Source organism: Heteronotia binoei, chromosome 2, assembly GCF_032191835.1.
Source record: "Heteronotia binoei isolate CCM8104 ecotype False Entrance Well chromosome 2, APGP_CSIRO_Hbin_v1, whole genome shotgun sequence".
Lineage (NCBI taxonomy): Eukaryota > Metazoa > Chordata > Lepidosauria > Squamata > Gekkonidae > Heteronotia > Heteronotia binoei.
The window spans coordinates 60,154,457-60,170,506 of NC_083224.1; the positions used below are offsets into that span (position 1 = coordinate 60,154,457).

A 16,050-nucleotide genomic window follows, 5' to 3' on the forward strand; every position below is an offset into this window, starting at 1 on the left:
AGATCTCTCCATATCAATTGCCTGGAGCTCCTGGCGGTCCACAGAGCCCTAAGATCCTTCCTTCCGTCCCATCACGACCGCCACGTTCAGGTCACCTCAGACAATGTGGCCACTGTCTTCTACATCAATCGGCAGGGAGGCACTGCCTCTACTCGACTATGCAAACGAGCTCTGGCCCTATGGCACTGGAGCATCACCCAGGGTATCTTCCTAACAGCAGTACATCTACCAGGGGTCCAGAACGTCCAAGCAGACGCGCTGAGTCACCACTTAGTCAACGACCACGAATGGACCATCAACGGTCGTTACCTTCAGCCTCTGTTCCAGACCTTTGGTACTCCGAAAATAGATGTATTTGCATCCCCAGACAATGCCCAGTGCTTCCACTTCTACATGCGAGGCCCTTCGTCTCCACTGTCAGCAGGGGATGCCTTCCTCCAGACATGGACCGGGCCACTGCATTACCTATTCCCTCTGTGACGGAAAGCTAGGGGTTAACCATAAACTGAAGACGCACAGGGCTGCATCAGGTGACCTGAGGGTGGGGGCAAAGTGCTCAGAGCTCTCAGGGAGGGAAAATTAGTTGAAGGAGAGAAACTGCTGAGGCAGGAGTTCAGTCAGTTGATGTCTGACAGAGTGGAGGCCTGTCAGAGAAGTCTGTCAGTGGGGACCTGACAGAGACTGAGAGGGTCAGTTAGTGCCGGCCAGAAGGGCTGAGAGGGCAGCTGATCCTGTGAAGAAGCTGGAGACGGAGACGGGGAAGTCTTCCAGAGACTGCCAGCTGGACAAAACCAGCCAAGAGGCCTGTGTGTGTGTGAGTCAGTTAAGACTGGAACGGTCACAAACACCTAGGAACCACTCTGAAGATCTAGTGAGGAGGTTGAGGGAGTGGATGTGGGTCTGAGACACCAAGAAGGGCTGAGAGGAGAGACTTCAGTCGAGGGGTGAGACTAGACACATCAATCCCAAGAGGCCAGACCTTGGCTAGAGGTGGAGAGTGAGTTGAAGGGAAACTGTGAACCGTGTAACTGTGAAAGACTCAAGAAAGTAAAAGTGATTGTAAAGCCTGAAACAACAGAACAAACGTATAAGCCTGTGTAAATATCTCCCATATCCCAGTTAAGACTTTTTGTTACAATAAATCTGTGGTTTAAGTTAAAGTTCTCGTGAGCCTATATATTTTGTGGGAAGAACAACCAAAGCTGCTGTGGTCCTATCAAATAAAGAAGTAAAAATACCCCGAAGAGACTGAAATACAGAGATCCAATGAGGCCGTGAGGCGGGCGCTGCTATACCCTCCAATACCACTCATCACGAGGGTATTACAGAAGATAAAGATGAACCACACCAATTGCATTCTGATTGCACCTTGGTGGCTGTGCCAACCCTGGTTCACTACTCTCCTTCTCCTATCGAACAACACATTCCTCCGGCTCCATCAAGCTCAGGACTTAATCTACCAGCAGGAGAGCAAGGTCCTACACCACAACCCAACGCTCCTGCGACTGACAGCATGGAGAATCAGTTTCTGAGTTTTCCACCAGTGGTCCGACATGTCCTACTCAATGCAAGGAAACCTGCCACCAGAAAATCTTATTCTCTTAAATGGAAACGTTTTTCGGAATACGCACTTCAACATAACTTTAAACCTGATATTTCCAGTATCACTCAAATCCTAACATACACCCTAGCCCTTTCTAATGCTGGACTTTCGTACTCCTCCCTAAAGGTCCATTTAGCGGCTATCTCTGCGTTCCACCCGCATATCGAGGCTCCACTGTGTTCTCCCACTATGCCACTAAAGCCTTTTTGAAAGGAATCCTTCACCTCCACCCTCCAATCCGGAAAATCCATCCTACCTGGAGTCTCTCACTTGTACTGAGTCAGTTGATGAAGCCACCCTTTGAACCTATGGCATCCATTCCTTTACATCTCCTGACTTGGAAAATAGCCTTGTTGGTAGCACTTACCACTGGCAGGAGAGCTAGCGATATCTGCGCCTTTAGAGCGGACCCGCCATACACGGTTTTCCACCACAACAGAGTAGTGCTACGCCCTGACCCTGCATTCCTACCAAAGATGGTCTCAGCGTTCCATCTAGGAAAACCCTTGACTCTACCTGCTTTCTTCCAGCACCCTGCGGATGCAGGACAACGAACTCTACATAACTTAGACGTACGTAGGGCTCTTGCCTTCTACATTGAAAGGACACGACAGTTCCAAAAAGACACAAGACTCTTTATAGCATATGCAACCCACAATCAAGGTACAAAAATCTCAACACAGAGATTTTCAAAGTGGATTGTGGCTGCCATTACATTATGCTATGAACTGGCAAAACAGCCCATACCAGAGCATACACGGGCTCACTCTACTAGAGCCGTTGCAACCTCAACAGCTTTCTGCAAGGGCGTCCCAATGGAGGACATCTGCGCCACTGCGGTTTGGTCATCCCCATCCACATTCGCCTCGCACTACGCTTTAGACGTCCATGCCTGGCGTGACACGTCCTTCGGACAAGCTGTGCTGTGATCAATCTTTGACTGATGCCCCTTACCATTCACACTGTGAGTACAACCTTATTCTTCTTATAAATAACTAACCATGCTTTTTGGTTACAGATCCAGCACCCGCCTCCTGACGGAATAGCTTGCCAGTCACCCATATGTGGGACTGCACAGAGACCACGAAGAAGATAGACAGGTTTCTTACCTGTAACTGATGATCTTCGAGTGGTCATCTGTGCAGTCACACATGCCCACCGTTCCTTCCCCATTGCTGGATGCTTATTATCAGTAGAATTGGTCCACCTATACGGCGGCGGGAAGAAACTGAGTGGGTTAGGTGCCTCCCCCTCGTCCAGGCATGCGCAGACGATGCCTCCTCCCCGGGACGAGAGGAAGGCGCGCTAAAATTAATGCTTCAAGATTGCTTTGAATTCTCCAAGGTTGGGCTCGATCCTAGCGGATAACCCATATGTGTGACTGCACAGATGACCACTCGAAGATCATCAGTTACAGGTAAGAAACCTGTCTTTTTTCTTTCATGTTACCTAAGTTGTGTAAAGCAATGAGTAGAATGGCTACAGGGAATTTCCCTTAGAATTTAGATGCAATGATGTGAAAGGGTCACCACTAGAATTTCTACCTGTTGTACCGTTGTTAGTGGCACAGAGCTTCTTTCGGGAGAGAACAATTAATTTGACACAGTGATGGTTGGGAGGAAGGCAGTGTGCCTGATGCTATTCGTATCATCACTAGAATTTGAGTACATTGGGACTGAACCAGGTCAGAACCTGCTGTTTCCACATTGGTTTCAATTATGGGAAATGTAGTTTGAGACTCCTCATTGTTTCTGGATATTATGTGCTGCCAGTTCAGACTGTTTGGAATGGATATGACTACTCTGGGGTGCTAGGAGACTAGTTTGGGTGAGGTAGCTATTGTTCTAGGCTAGTGTTTCTCAAATATTTCAATCTTCCAACCCTACTATTATCTGAAAATAGTCTGCCATATTACTCTCATGCACACCCAACACTGATAATTCTTTTAATGTGTGAATGCTTTGAGATCCGGGTGTGCAGTTGTGTTTGTACAGTGTTCAGCTGCCAGCAAAAATCTATGGACTACAGTGAGGGTATATTAAAAAAAAAAAAAATCTGTTAGTAAGAGTGGCCTTCTAACTTTCTTGTCATCTTCATTCTCTTGCTTGCCTCTAGTCCTGTCTACTAGCCCATAAGTAGTGGGGAGGGACGGTGGCTCAGTGGTAGAGCATCTGCTTGGGAAGCAGAAGGTCCCAGGTTCAATCCCCGGCATCTCCAAAAAAGGGTCCAGGCAAATAGGTGTGAAAAACCTCAGCTTGAGACCCTGGAGCCGCTGCCAGTCTGAGAAGACAATACTGACTTTGATGGACCAAGGGTCTGATTCAGTATAAGCCAGCTTCATATGTTCATATGTTCAAGTATCAACACTGAAGATGTGTGCAATTTTAAATTACTTGAAATTCCACTTTAAAGGATGAGGGAATTAAAAGCTACTTCTTTGTGTAAGGCAGGGGTGGGGAACAATGGCCATGCTGACTGGGGGTTATGGGAGTTGTAGGGAAAAAAAATCTGGATAGCCACTGTTCCCCACCTCTGGTGTAAGGGAAGGAAAGCATCAGTTACCTCTATTTCTTTTGGGTGACAAACATTGTCCATGGACTCCAGGATACAGGCCGGCAGGGAGCTGTTTGGAGTGGGTAGCCTACTTTGGATTGAGTTTTTTTGTAGCTGGTGAGGAAGTAAGAGAACAGCGCTGTTTGAGGCTAGGAGCACTATGAAGAATGGAAGTCATGCCTATTTGTTTGAAAGAAGAAGTTACCCTGTGTAGGCAGGTAAGGGAAAGTTTTGCAGAGCTGAGGTGGAAGGGGGAAGATGTGGTAATTGGGCCCACTCAGGTTCTCTACCCACATTACCAGGCAGACATTCTCACACTAGAATCCAGGCATTTACAAACCTCCTTGCTTTGCTCCAGCAGTTCTCCATAAAAGCAGGTGTTAGTGATGGATAATAACTGTTCCATACTAAACTTCTCAAAGTGATCCCATCTGGCTTTCTTTAATGAACTGCATGTGCTGCACAGTCAGGTTGTTGGCTGACAGCATACTATGAGTGTCACAGTGTAGACACTCAGCAAAGGCTGTCTGCTTCAATGGCTTTCCTGGGGAAATCCCCTCCCCATTCTATTCACTGGTTCTATGAGTTTATCTTCCTCTGCAATATTCTTCTGCTACCAGTTGCACCCTCTAAGGTGGAAATTTTATCAAACCAGCATGGATTTACCCATAAGGGTCAAACTAGATGTTATGATGGCCATGGGTCTGAGTTGTGGCTGCTAATTCTGTTTTAGATAAGAATTAGGCCATTTAAAAATGCCACAAGAGATCTTATCATGGTTCTGTAATATAGTGGAACCAGGTGCCTTCCTCCCCCCATTGCTTTTTCAAGTACTAAAACAGCTCTCTAGTATAGCTCTGAGTTAGCCACAAGCATTGACTGAATCAGTGGCAGGTAATATAGTCTGAGTGTGATAGGGCAGGGATATCAAACTCATTTGCTATGAGGCCAGATCTGACATAAATGAGACTTTGTTGGGCCAGGCCATGTGTGTCATAAAATGTAATGCCAGGTAGTGCAGATATAAACTTTATAGGGCACAGACAAACACAACTGAAGGGTTTTTTAAACTTAAAATAAAATATGCCTAAAACATAAGCATGCTTGCAATATTTTGTTTAACAGTCTTTGATAACTGACATTCTTGCTCTGAATTATTTCATTAAAATCTGAAGACAATGTCTGCGCTGTAGTATACTGTTGAGTATACTGTTCAGGTGTGTATCTGTAAGTTGCAAACCTACTTTTGATTTATTAACATTCGTTACAGAAATCTCATGGTCAATGCTCTGTGCCCTAGGACCCAGGGGAAAACATGAAATGACTGGGCATCGTGAGTTTTAATACATAGGTTGCTTTGTGTGCTGGTTAAGGACCTATGAAGGCACCGTGGCACAGACTGAGGGCTATGTGTTTATCTACAAATCAAGATAAAACCAGAGGCCAAGTATCCATTGTTTGTTTTCAGTTAGCCCTTAAACAAGATGTTACAATCTCATTTTTTGTAATTGTCTCTGTTTACTTGTGCTGTACATGCCTTCCAATATTTTGTGAATGAGCCTTACTGCTGCAATTAAGTATAAAATAAGTCCTGCAAGATCCCAGAAACCAGATGTTCAATAAAATTTAAAGGAACAAGTTTTGGATCAGGAGGGATTTTCAGTTACGGAAAATTGCTTTTGGTCTTGTTCCAAAAAGAGACAGCTTTATCAAAGACCCTTTTGCATGTGGCAGAAATCGGCTCTACTCTGATGGCAAAGCCAACAAGCTCCTATTCATTGTACTGCTAATCTTAGTAATTTTTCCTATGGTATGGTATGAAGAATATTTATTTCATGGGATTTTCATCCCACCCTCCCTCGTGAACAGATTCAGGGCAGGTAACAATAACGAGTTAAAAACAAATATTTGAAAATAGTCATAGAAATATTTTGCAAATTTTACAAAGGCACTAGTGTTTTTCGCAAGAGGAACCATGGCGTTTGGTTACAGCAAGCTTCAGTTTTCTATACTTCCTATCTCTTAACCATACATTTTAGTTTCTACTGCATTTGTTCCTGCCAAAAATATGCAAAATCTGAAAAACCTCAGCAGATGAGTAGAAAACATTTACTAGCCTATAAAAAAAACTTTACTAACCCAACACATTTTCATATAAGTATTCATCCAGTTACCTGCTTGTAAAAGGTTACCTGCTAAGTATGCACCCAATTACCTGCTTGTAAAATGCTGTAATAAAGCATGCAAACTGGGTTACTTTATGTAAATAGGGCTAATTGACTTATATGCTATTTTCTTTATAGATCCAGATTTTTCTTAGCACATTTTTAGATAAATAGAATAGAGCACAGGCACTTTATGTATGGGGTGGAGAAGGGTTCATGCTGAGTGACATATCCCCCGCAGAACCTCAGTCTTTAATAGATGATGATATAGACATGGCTTGATCTCTTGTACATTGCAATCCTAATGGGAATCCCCAGACTGGGAGTCATTGCTGCATTATAGCCTCATTTATACCAGACCCACCCCTCTGGAAGTGAAAGACAGACTGATTTCGCACTAGGCTTGTTCCTAGTAGAGAGCCCTTTTGCTCCTGGGGATTCTCTCGGTTTTCGCACAAGTTGCCCTGCAGCAAGCAAGATCTTCTGATAAGCGGTTTCTGCTTGCTGCGGAAAAGTGGTGTGCCAGCTCGCAGCTCCAGGGCAACTTGTGCAAAAATGGAGAGAAGCCCCAGGGGCAAAAGGGCTCTCTACCTGGAACAAGCCCTAGTGTGAAATCGGTCATAGGCTCCTTTGAAAGGAATCTTGGTTTGATACAGGTCGGCTGTATTTCCAGTAGGTCTGTACTAGATTTCTTGGAATCTGATGTGCAAAGAGCCAGAGAAGAATGAAGGCTTTTTTCTTTTCATTTGTTTTTATTTTTAATGTCTTCTTTCTTTGCCACAAACACCTGCTCTTCCCAGACCCTCCACATAGGAAAGAAGCTTTTCATGGTGTTCAGAGCTATTGTCCCATGCGGGAGGATTGGCAACAGTTCCTCATATTTGTTGTGTTCCTCCTTCTCCTCCTCCCCCTGAGTTCTGGTTGTTTATGACCAGGACTTGCTGGCTGCCACTTTCCACAGATGCACCAGTGTTGAAAAAAAGGGCCCTGCCTCCAAACATTTTGTAAACTTAAATTGGTTGACAATGACTGAGGATTTCCCCTGTGTTTCTGATCTATGTTAATTTAAATCATTATAGCAAGGAAGGGGATGTTTATATCAGTTCATGTAATCCTGACTAAAATGACCTACCTGTGAGCAATTCTAGCAGATGAGGTTTGAGGGAAAGATTTAAAGGAAGTATTCCCACTTCTCTCAAATCTACGTTAAATAGGGGGCAAAAGAACCATCCTTCTTTAACTCTTTTGACCAGAGTATAGGAGTAAGTGTGGTTTAAAGAATGTTAAGGAGTAATGACGCTGTGTTTAAATGAGCTAGAGCAGGGGTCCCCAACCCCCTGTCCGTGGATTGGTACCGATCCACGACCTGTTAGCAACTGGGCCGTGAGTTGTATAATTATTTCATTATATATTACAATGTAATAATAATAATATAATAATATGACATTGGATTTATATCCTGTCCTCCACTCCGAATCTCAGAGTGGCTCACAATCTCCTTTATCTTCCCCCTCCCCCCACAACAGGCATCCTGTGAAGTGGGTGGGGTTGAGAGAGCTCTCCCAGAAGCTGCCCTTTCAAGGACAGCTCTACAAGATCTATGACTGACCTAAGGCTATTCCAGCAGCTGCAAGTGGAGGGGTGGGGAATCAAACCCAGTTCTCCCAGATAAGAGTCTGCACACTTAACCACCACACTAAATTAAAGTGCACAATTATATCATCACAAAACCACCACCCACACACACACACACACACACACACCAGTCTGTGAAAAAATTGTCTTCCACAAAACCAGTCCCTGGTGCCAGAAAGGTTGGGGACCACTGAGCTAGAGTATGCTCTCTCAGAGGTTCATCAAATCTGAAACATCTTTTATAAAAAAACCCCAAAAAACAAACTTGATGCCTGAGGTTAGACTGGGGTGGCACCAGTTGGATTTTTAGTTGGATTTTATCTTGATGTGATTTCATTTCATTTTACTTTATTTTATTAGTTTATACGTTTTAAGGGATAGGGTGGGGGGAAAGTATTACATAAACTTTTCCAGCTGTTAATCATTTGCTTCCCCTCCCCCCATGGGCTGCTGAGGATTGGAATGAAAATGCCTGATCCTGTTTCTTAGCTGTATCTCTGGGTTAAGTGTTACTCATTGTTGCTTTTTTCTGCGTGTTGCAGCTGGGATGAGAGCAGCTCCATCAGCAGTGGCCTCAGCGATGCCTCAGACAACCTCAGCTCAGAAGAATTCAATGCCAGCTCCTCGCTCAACTCCCTGCCTTCCACCCCCACAGCTTCCCGTAGGAACTCTACCATAGCGGTAAGTAGGCCTGAATTTTCAGAAGCTTCTATTTTTTATGCAGTTGTAGGCTTATTTGAAAGTGGAGAAAAGCTGGATGTAGTTCAGAAAAGTTGCTGTCTCAAAGCACAGGCTAGTTTCCTCAGGGAGAAGGTGAAGGCACCAAAACTTCACCTTGTGTTACAAGAGATGAAATGGTGGAAGTCCAAGTCATTCCACATTTCAGTCATAGCTACACAGTATAAAACACATGCGCTGTTTTCTGTCCCTTGACACAATTAGAATCAGTGCTTTTGAAACTGAAGGCCTGTGTGGGGGGGAGTTCTTTCTTTTCTTTGTACAGCTAGTATATATTGCAGCTCTGTTGAATCTGGGGAGGGCTGGAGGGTACTTTGGGTGAGAAAGACTAAGGTGCTGAGTTGACTGTGTCCCCTCTTATATCTGCCTTGCAGCTGCGCACAGACTCAGAAAAGCGCTCATTGGCAGAGAGTGGGCTAAACTGGTACGGTGAGCCAGAGGAGAAAGCTCAGAAGAAGATGGATTATGACAGCGGGAGTCTGAAAATGGAGCACAGTTCTTCCAAGTGGCGCCGGGAGCGCTCTGAAAGCTGCGATGAGGCACCAGGAAAAGGAGGAGAGCTGAAAAAGCCAGTTAGCTTGGGCCCTCCAGGGTCCCTAAAGAAGGGCAAGACACCCCCTGTGGCTGTAACCTCCCCTATTACGCACACAGCCCAGACTCTCAAAGTGGCAGGTGAGGCTGGAACAGAGGACAGAATTAAGTATTGTCATCAAGGCAAGGATGTGGCCATCTCAGTTACTTTGGTGTCTGTTTACTTCTCTTAACCACTGGTATATGATATGAACAATTGCAGTCCATTAAGGAAGCCCAGAGTGTCATGGTTGCATCCCTAAGCTAAATATTTTATCATGTTGTCGCCTCAAGACTCTTCCAGACACTAATCCAGCAGCTGTTCTACCTGATCAGATGTGGCTCCTAGTGCTGCTGATTGGCAGATGGAGCACCACCATTTCCTCCATCTTTCGTTCTGAGTGAATGAAGCTCACTACTATTAGATGTAGTCTGTGTATGCTTTTCTCGCCACACCCAGAGAACCCTGACAGTTTTGCATGTGTGCTGTTACACATCACTTCCCACTGCATTTGGAAGGCAAAGGGAAGAGGGCCGGGTGATCTTACCAACATGTCTTCTAGCTTATGTGTAATAGATGGAAACTTTTTGAGCCAGCTTTTTTTTTCCTGTCAACAAAGGAGGAGCTTTGCAGTTATGCTGATATAGACTCTTCCCTCATAGATGGGGATGGGGGGGACAACTGTTCAGAAACATGCTGTTTCCTAGTTGGCAGATGGAAGTCTAAATGAATGTATAACTGGTCCAATGAGGAATTTCACTTTGTTCAATTTTTAAAAATTCATTCACTTATTTGAAATGTTTATGCCATAATATACAATCAAAAATTATGTCCAAGTAATATGAAAGCAAAATGTATTTATACAATAAACCAGTTAAGTTAGATCAAAATAAAGGTCTCTAGAAAAAATAAGTACAATGTAGAGGCTCGTACTGACACTTACACTGCCATTACACTGGTGCTGTTGTGTTCCTTTTCACTTTCCAGACCAGCAGTGGACCAAGGTGGGCACAACTCAATCCAGGGGCCAGCTGTGCAGAAGAAGTACTTTTGCAGGGCCATTCTGAGCAGAGTTGCACCCCTTTAAGCCCTTTCACTTCAATGGATTTAGAATGATGGAATTCTGCTTAGGATGGTACTGTTGGTTGTCTAAAAAATCTTCAAAGATTTCAGGTTTTCACGGCTGGTAACATCATTAGGGTTTGTAGAATCTTTCGGGATCAAGTGCCGTGTTCTACTGGAGAAAGTTTCAGCTGAGAACGAAACGTCTGGAAGGAAAACTTTCTCCAGTAGAACACGGCACTTGATCCCGAAAGATTCTACAAACCCTAATAAAAAATCTTCCTTTAGAAAATGCTATCTCATGACTTTAGTGTTTCTGTCCCCTCTTCCAGGTAAACCTGAACCAAAAGCAACGGACAAGAGCAAGCTGTCTGTGAAGAATGCAGGCCTGCAACGCTCTTCTTCTGATGCTGGCCGAGATCGATTGTCAGATGCCAAAAAACCTCCATCTGGACTCACCCGGACCACCACCTCTGGCTCCTTCGGCTACAAGAAGCCACCGCCTGCAACTGGGACTGCTACCGTGATGCAAGCTGGTGGCTCAGCCACACTTGGCAAGATTCAGAAGACCTCCAGTATCCCTGTCAAACCTGTAAATGGGAGGAAAACCAGCTTGGATGTCTCTAATGCTGGGGAACCTGGCTTCATGGCCCCAGGGGCTCGCACCAACATCCAGTACCGAAGCCTCCCTCGTCCAGCCAAGTCTAGCTCCATGAGTGTGACTGGAGGGCGCAGTGGCCCACGGCCTGTAAGCAGCAGCATTGACCCCAGCCTCCTCAGCACCAAAGGGGGCATTTCTGTGTCACGGCTCAAGGAGCCTTCAAAAATTGGCACAGGCCGGAGTACACCAGTGCCCGTAAATCAGACAGACAGAGAGAAGGAGAAGGCCAAAGCCAAGGCTGTAGCTCTGGACTCTGATTGTGTCTCGCTGAAGAGTATTGGTTCCCCTGAAAATACCCCCAAGGCTCAAAGTGGCCACCAGACTCCTGCCAAAGTGGCTGAGCTACCACCAACACCACTCAGGTAGGAACAGAGCACATCTCTTAGCATCTCCCTAGTCATGGCAAGTCCATAGCTGAACTTGCTTTCTCTGTCAGGATTGAGCTGTCTGCCTTTATTCCATTAGAAGTCTGAGCTTCTTTTATGGAGATCAGAAGTCTTCACCATTTCATATTGCAAGGTTATAATTAATGTATGATTTTAAAAGATGTCTATCAGTGTTTTCTTATTGCCAGGATTCATCTATATTTTAGGTTCCAAGGTGGGAGAGAATGTTGGGAAGGGGAACAGACTGTGCATATACAAAACCACAGCTTCTTGTGTCTCCCAGAGCCCATGTCTGCATACTGCTATTATGAACTTGTAGTTAAAATTAATTGTCTTAGGTCAGTTCTTAACCCTTCAGTGGTTGAACTACTAGCCTGAGCAGGGCAGTTACAAGAAAGCTTTGCTGTGTGTCTGTCCTCCATTTCTGACTGCGTAGTTTTACACATGTGGATTCAGGAGGGTGGGTAGCTGCTGAGATGGGAGTCTTATAGGCTTCTATGGGCCTGTTACCCTCCTCCTTCCACTACTTCTGTAGAAGGGTTCCTTGGGATTCAGAGGCTTCCTAGCCAAGAAGAGAGGGTACATACATGTCTGCAATTCTGTTACTGGACTAGCTTGAAACTTGTTCTTTTTCATTTTGAAAACTCTTGTCCTCCAAACTGTGTAGACCTCAGTAGTTACTGTGCAGTGTAATTATAGCCATGCAAACACCTCTCTTTCTCTCTCTGCTGCTCCTGTATCCTAACACTGAACTATTCTCTTATAGGTCAGCTGCCAAAAGCTATGTCAAAGCCCCTTCTTTGGCCAACCTGGACAAGGTGAACTCTAACAGTCTGGATCTTCCCTCCTCAACTGAGCTCCACCAGATGCACAGTGGGAAATTGTCGGAGCCACATCCCACTGCAGTGGGTGTGGGTACCCACCTCACATCATGCTTCACACCAAGCCCTGCACCCGTCCTAAACATAAACTCTGCTAGCTTTTCCCAGGGCCTGGAGCTCATGGGTGGCTTCAGCATCCCCAAGGAAACCCGCATGTACCCTAAGCTTTCAGGGCTGCACAGGAGCATGGAATCGCTGCAGATGCCTATGAGCTTGCACAGTGCATTCTCTACAGGCAACACAAATGCTCCCACCACTGCTCCTGCTCCTCCTGTCACTGCTGAAGAAGAGCCTAGTGAGATGGCCTGGACAGGAAGCCCCAGAATCAGTCACCTGGACAGGTAGACAATGGGGTAGCTTCTATATGGTGGATTGTTTTCCAAGCTAGAGAGAACTGGAGACCTTAGAGTGGTTTTTCATAAAGCAGTTTTCAGTCTTGACAATGAAACAATGCAACTTGCAAGATAGTTCTGATGGTAGAATTACATATGGTGCATATGTCTTGCATGGAAAAACAAACTCCAGAATGGTCCTTTGGTTTATTCTTCTTGAACCTATGAATGTGGTAACACTCTTAATGGCACAATAGGCCTCTTATCTAAGCCCCGTGTGTCAGTTTGATGTAGTGGCTTAGAGCAGCAGACTCCAATATGGAAGAATCGAGTTTGAGTTCCCACTCCTCCATATGCAACTGCTGGTGTGATCTTGGGTCAGTCACATTTCTCTCAGAGCTGTTCTTTCAAGAGCAGTTCTCTCAGAGCTCTTCCAGCCCCAGCCACCTCACTGGGTGTCTGTTGTGGGGACAGGAAGGGAAGGCGATTGTAAACCACTCTGAATGAAGGGTGGGGTATAAATCCAACTCTTTTTCTTTTTCCTTCTCTTGTCCCAACTCTTCACACAACTGATTTATTTCCCACTTGGAGTCACACCTGACCCTAGGAAATAACTAATAAGTGCTGCTGTTCATTTCCCTTCCTGTAGTTCTAACTGTGACCAGAATACATTGTCTAAGAAGGGATTAAGGTAATAATTTAATCTCCATCTTTATTTGGTTTGGGGGGTTTTAAATACCAAATTGACATCTTTGGTCGCAGTGAAATAAATGAGAATTATTTGGAGCAAGACAGGAATATTCTGTTCATTTGCCACTGAAGCCAGCTTTTCACTATGGTCATGCCAATACAGCATGGCCAGAAACCTGCACTGTGTATAATTTGGGGGTATGTTGTTTACTCCCTAGTTAAGCAGGGAACAAGAGATTCCACAGTACTAAAGAGTCAGGATGCCATAGAAAAGCAATTTGCCATGGTTGTTTATGTTTGTGGTGTTCAAAACCAAATCAGCCTAGAGTTCTGATTACTGTCCCTCCCTTTTGGTTGTATTGCTTGATCATATCCAGGCAGGGCAGACAAATCACTTCCACTCGTGGGGAGTATGGAATGTCCTTGCAAGTCCCAGTCAGTAGGGATTACAATTACATTGCTTTTGGTTTCTAGTAAACTGTGATAGCATTTTTAAAATGGAAGGTATACAATTAGGAATATGAGGCACCATAAACTAAGTGTGCAGAAATTGTAGGATTATAACTGTTAGTTCCTTAACAGCTGTCATTGCCTTTTGTAGCAGCCTACTAAGGAGAATGAATGCCTGTGTCTTTTTTATTTGTCTTTTTCTTTTGGAAAAGGGGCACTGTATTTTCATAATAATGGTTAGAGATGGTAAGTTGTAGGAAGCCACTGGGAGAAAGTGTTGCTGTTTCCTCACCCACAGCCGAAAAACACAAGTATGGGAAAAATTGTATAACTTGTATACATGATAGATCTAAATTTACTTTGCTTCTTTAACAACATATTTTATTTTATTATTATCATCTATGTATTTATTATTTATTATTCTACATTGTAAGGTGCCTTGAGTTCCTATAAGACAGAACTCAATGTAACTTGATTGACATTTAAAATAATACTATTTTGATATATTTATAAAGAGTAAAAGTATTAATTTTGTTAAAAGAACAGCTTAGTGATAGAGATTCAAGCAGCACCCTAACTGATAAGAACATAAGAGAAGCCATGTTGGCTCGGGCCAATGGCCCATCCAGTCCAACAATCTGTGTCACACAGTGGCCAAAAAACCCATCAGGTCCCATCAGGAGGTTCATCAGTGGGGCCAGGACACTAGAAGTCTTCACACTGTTGTCCCTCCCAAGCACCAAGCATTATACCTTAGCTTTTCTTACTTGGAAAAATAGGAACAAATAAATTAAGAATACTAATAATCAATATGGTAACAAAGGAAGATCATTTTTATTATCTGGACAGAAAGAGCCTCTCATCCACAAAAACCTGCATTATCCATAAACAGTTTAAAAACCTGCAGTGTCTATTACCAAAGATGATAGTGAGCTGAGCATAAGCAACCATAAGCAACCTCCCCATTTCTCCAACTTTATACAGGAGGAAATCAGCCTGCAATGTCATTGTAAAAACATAGCACATGTCATAATAGATGTTGTCAAAGTTAGCCACATAAAGCTTTGTGTTTTAAAAGATAAACAGTATAGCTTTGACAATATTAATATCAAGCTTCTCAAATCAAAATCAGTTTCTGAAAAATCAGTAGTCTTCACCCTGAAATATGTTTTTAATTTCCATTGAGTCAGGGAACTGACAGTTTCCCTAGACTGAAACAATAATCTGTACCCTTTTGCACATCAGTTTATTTTGAATTTAGTCTATATGTTTGCAGAATTAGATCTGTTCTGTTTTGTTTTATCATATGCTAAAGAAACTGGAAGAATCTGAATCAGACAGAAGACTTTGTGAGCTGTACATCTTACAGAGTGTATATAAGAACAGTATACAATGTATTGGAAAGTATTTAGAAGGAATAAAGGGAAGGAATAATGATATTTTAAAATATTGCTTTAAATAGAATTTCATTCATAATTTTAAAAGACAAAGAATGTTATCAGGTTTTTCCCCACTGTGTGTGTATTTGTGTGTGTAATCAGGGCATAGGGATAAAGAAACTTTCCCCCAGTTTTTCCAGCTTATCCTTCGCTTCTCTTAATGCTTCCAGGCCAATAGTAATTTCCTTATAATTGCAGCTGACACTTGCAAAATAACCCCAAAACACTTTTTGAGGGGTAATATTTGGAAATCTGGGGTTGGAGTGGGGAGACAGAAAATTAAGATAATTCCAGGGGAAGCAAAGTATGTTATTCTTGTCTTCCCTTTCAGCCAGATCACTCAGATCCATGCTTTCAGCTGTCTCTGCCGTTTTCCTCTTTGGAGCCCCTATGGGTATAGGGTTTTGATTGCAAAATTGGTTGGTTCAAAGACTGTGGTAATGTCAGAAGTCAAATCTTGCTGGTGATAACATCTAGTCAGAAGAACTGACAGGTTAAGCACCACCCTCCACAGTGCCTTTATGATTCTCTCTCTTTAGTATACAGCCTGTCTGTATTCTTACCTGTCCTTTGGTTTTGACAGGTATCAAATCCAGTCCCAAGAAGATGGCAAGGAGAGACGGCACTCCCACATGATTGGAGGGCTGCAGGAATCAGATGACCAGTCTGATCTGCCCTCCCCACCCCCTCTATCCATGTCATTGGTTGGAAAGGCACCACTGACCAATATCGGTTAGTACCTGTTCTTTCTGCTCTCCACCAAAATGAAGCTCTTGAGGCAGATGTTCTAAATTAAGTATAATTGTACAATGCAAGCCATTGTCCATTTTTTATGTACTGCCATCTTGTCCTTTAAATGCCTTTCTAAAACAGCACTCACCCTG

General features: G+C 43.8%; 1 protein-coding gene across 5 annotated transcripts in view; it reads left to right on the plus strand.

Moving 5' to 3' along the window:
- NAV1 (neuron navigator 1) overlaps positions 1-16,050 on the plus strand; it is a 300,162-nt gene that overhangs the window by 262,248 nt on the left and 21,864 nt on the right. For all 5 annotated transcript variants that reach the window (XM_060231127.1, XM_060231125.1, XM_060231126.1 and 2 more), the window contains 5 exons: positions 8,499-8,637; positions 9,069-9,366; positions 10,660-11,350; positions 12,141-12,596; positions 15,750-15,898. In XM_060231127.1, coding sequence (XP_060087110.1) covers positions 8,499-8,637; positions 9,069-9,366; positions 10,660-11,350; positions 12,141-12,596; positions 15,750-15,898 — 1,733 coding nt within the window. The remainder of the gene's footprint in view (positions 1-8,498; positions 8,638-9,068; positions 9,367-10,659; positions 11,351-12,140; positions 12,597-15,749; positions 15,899-16,050) is intronic.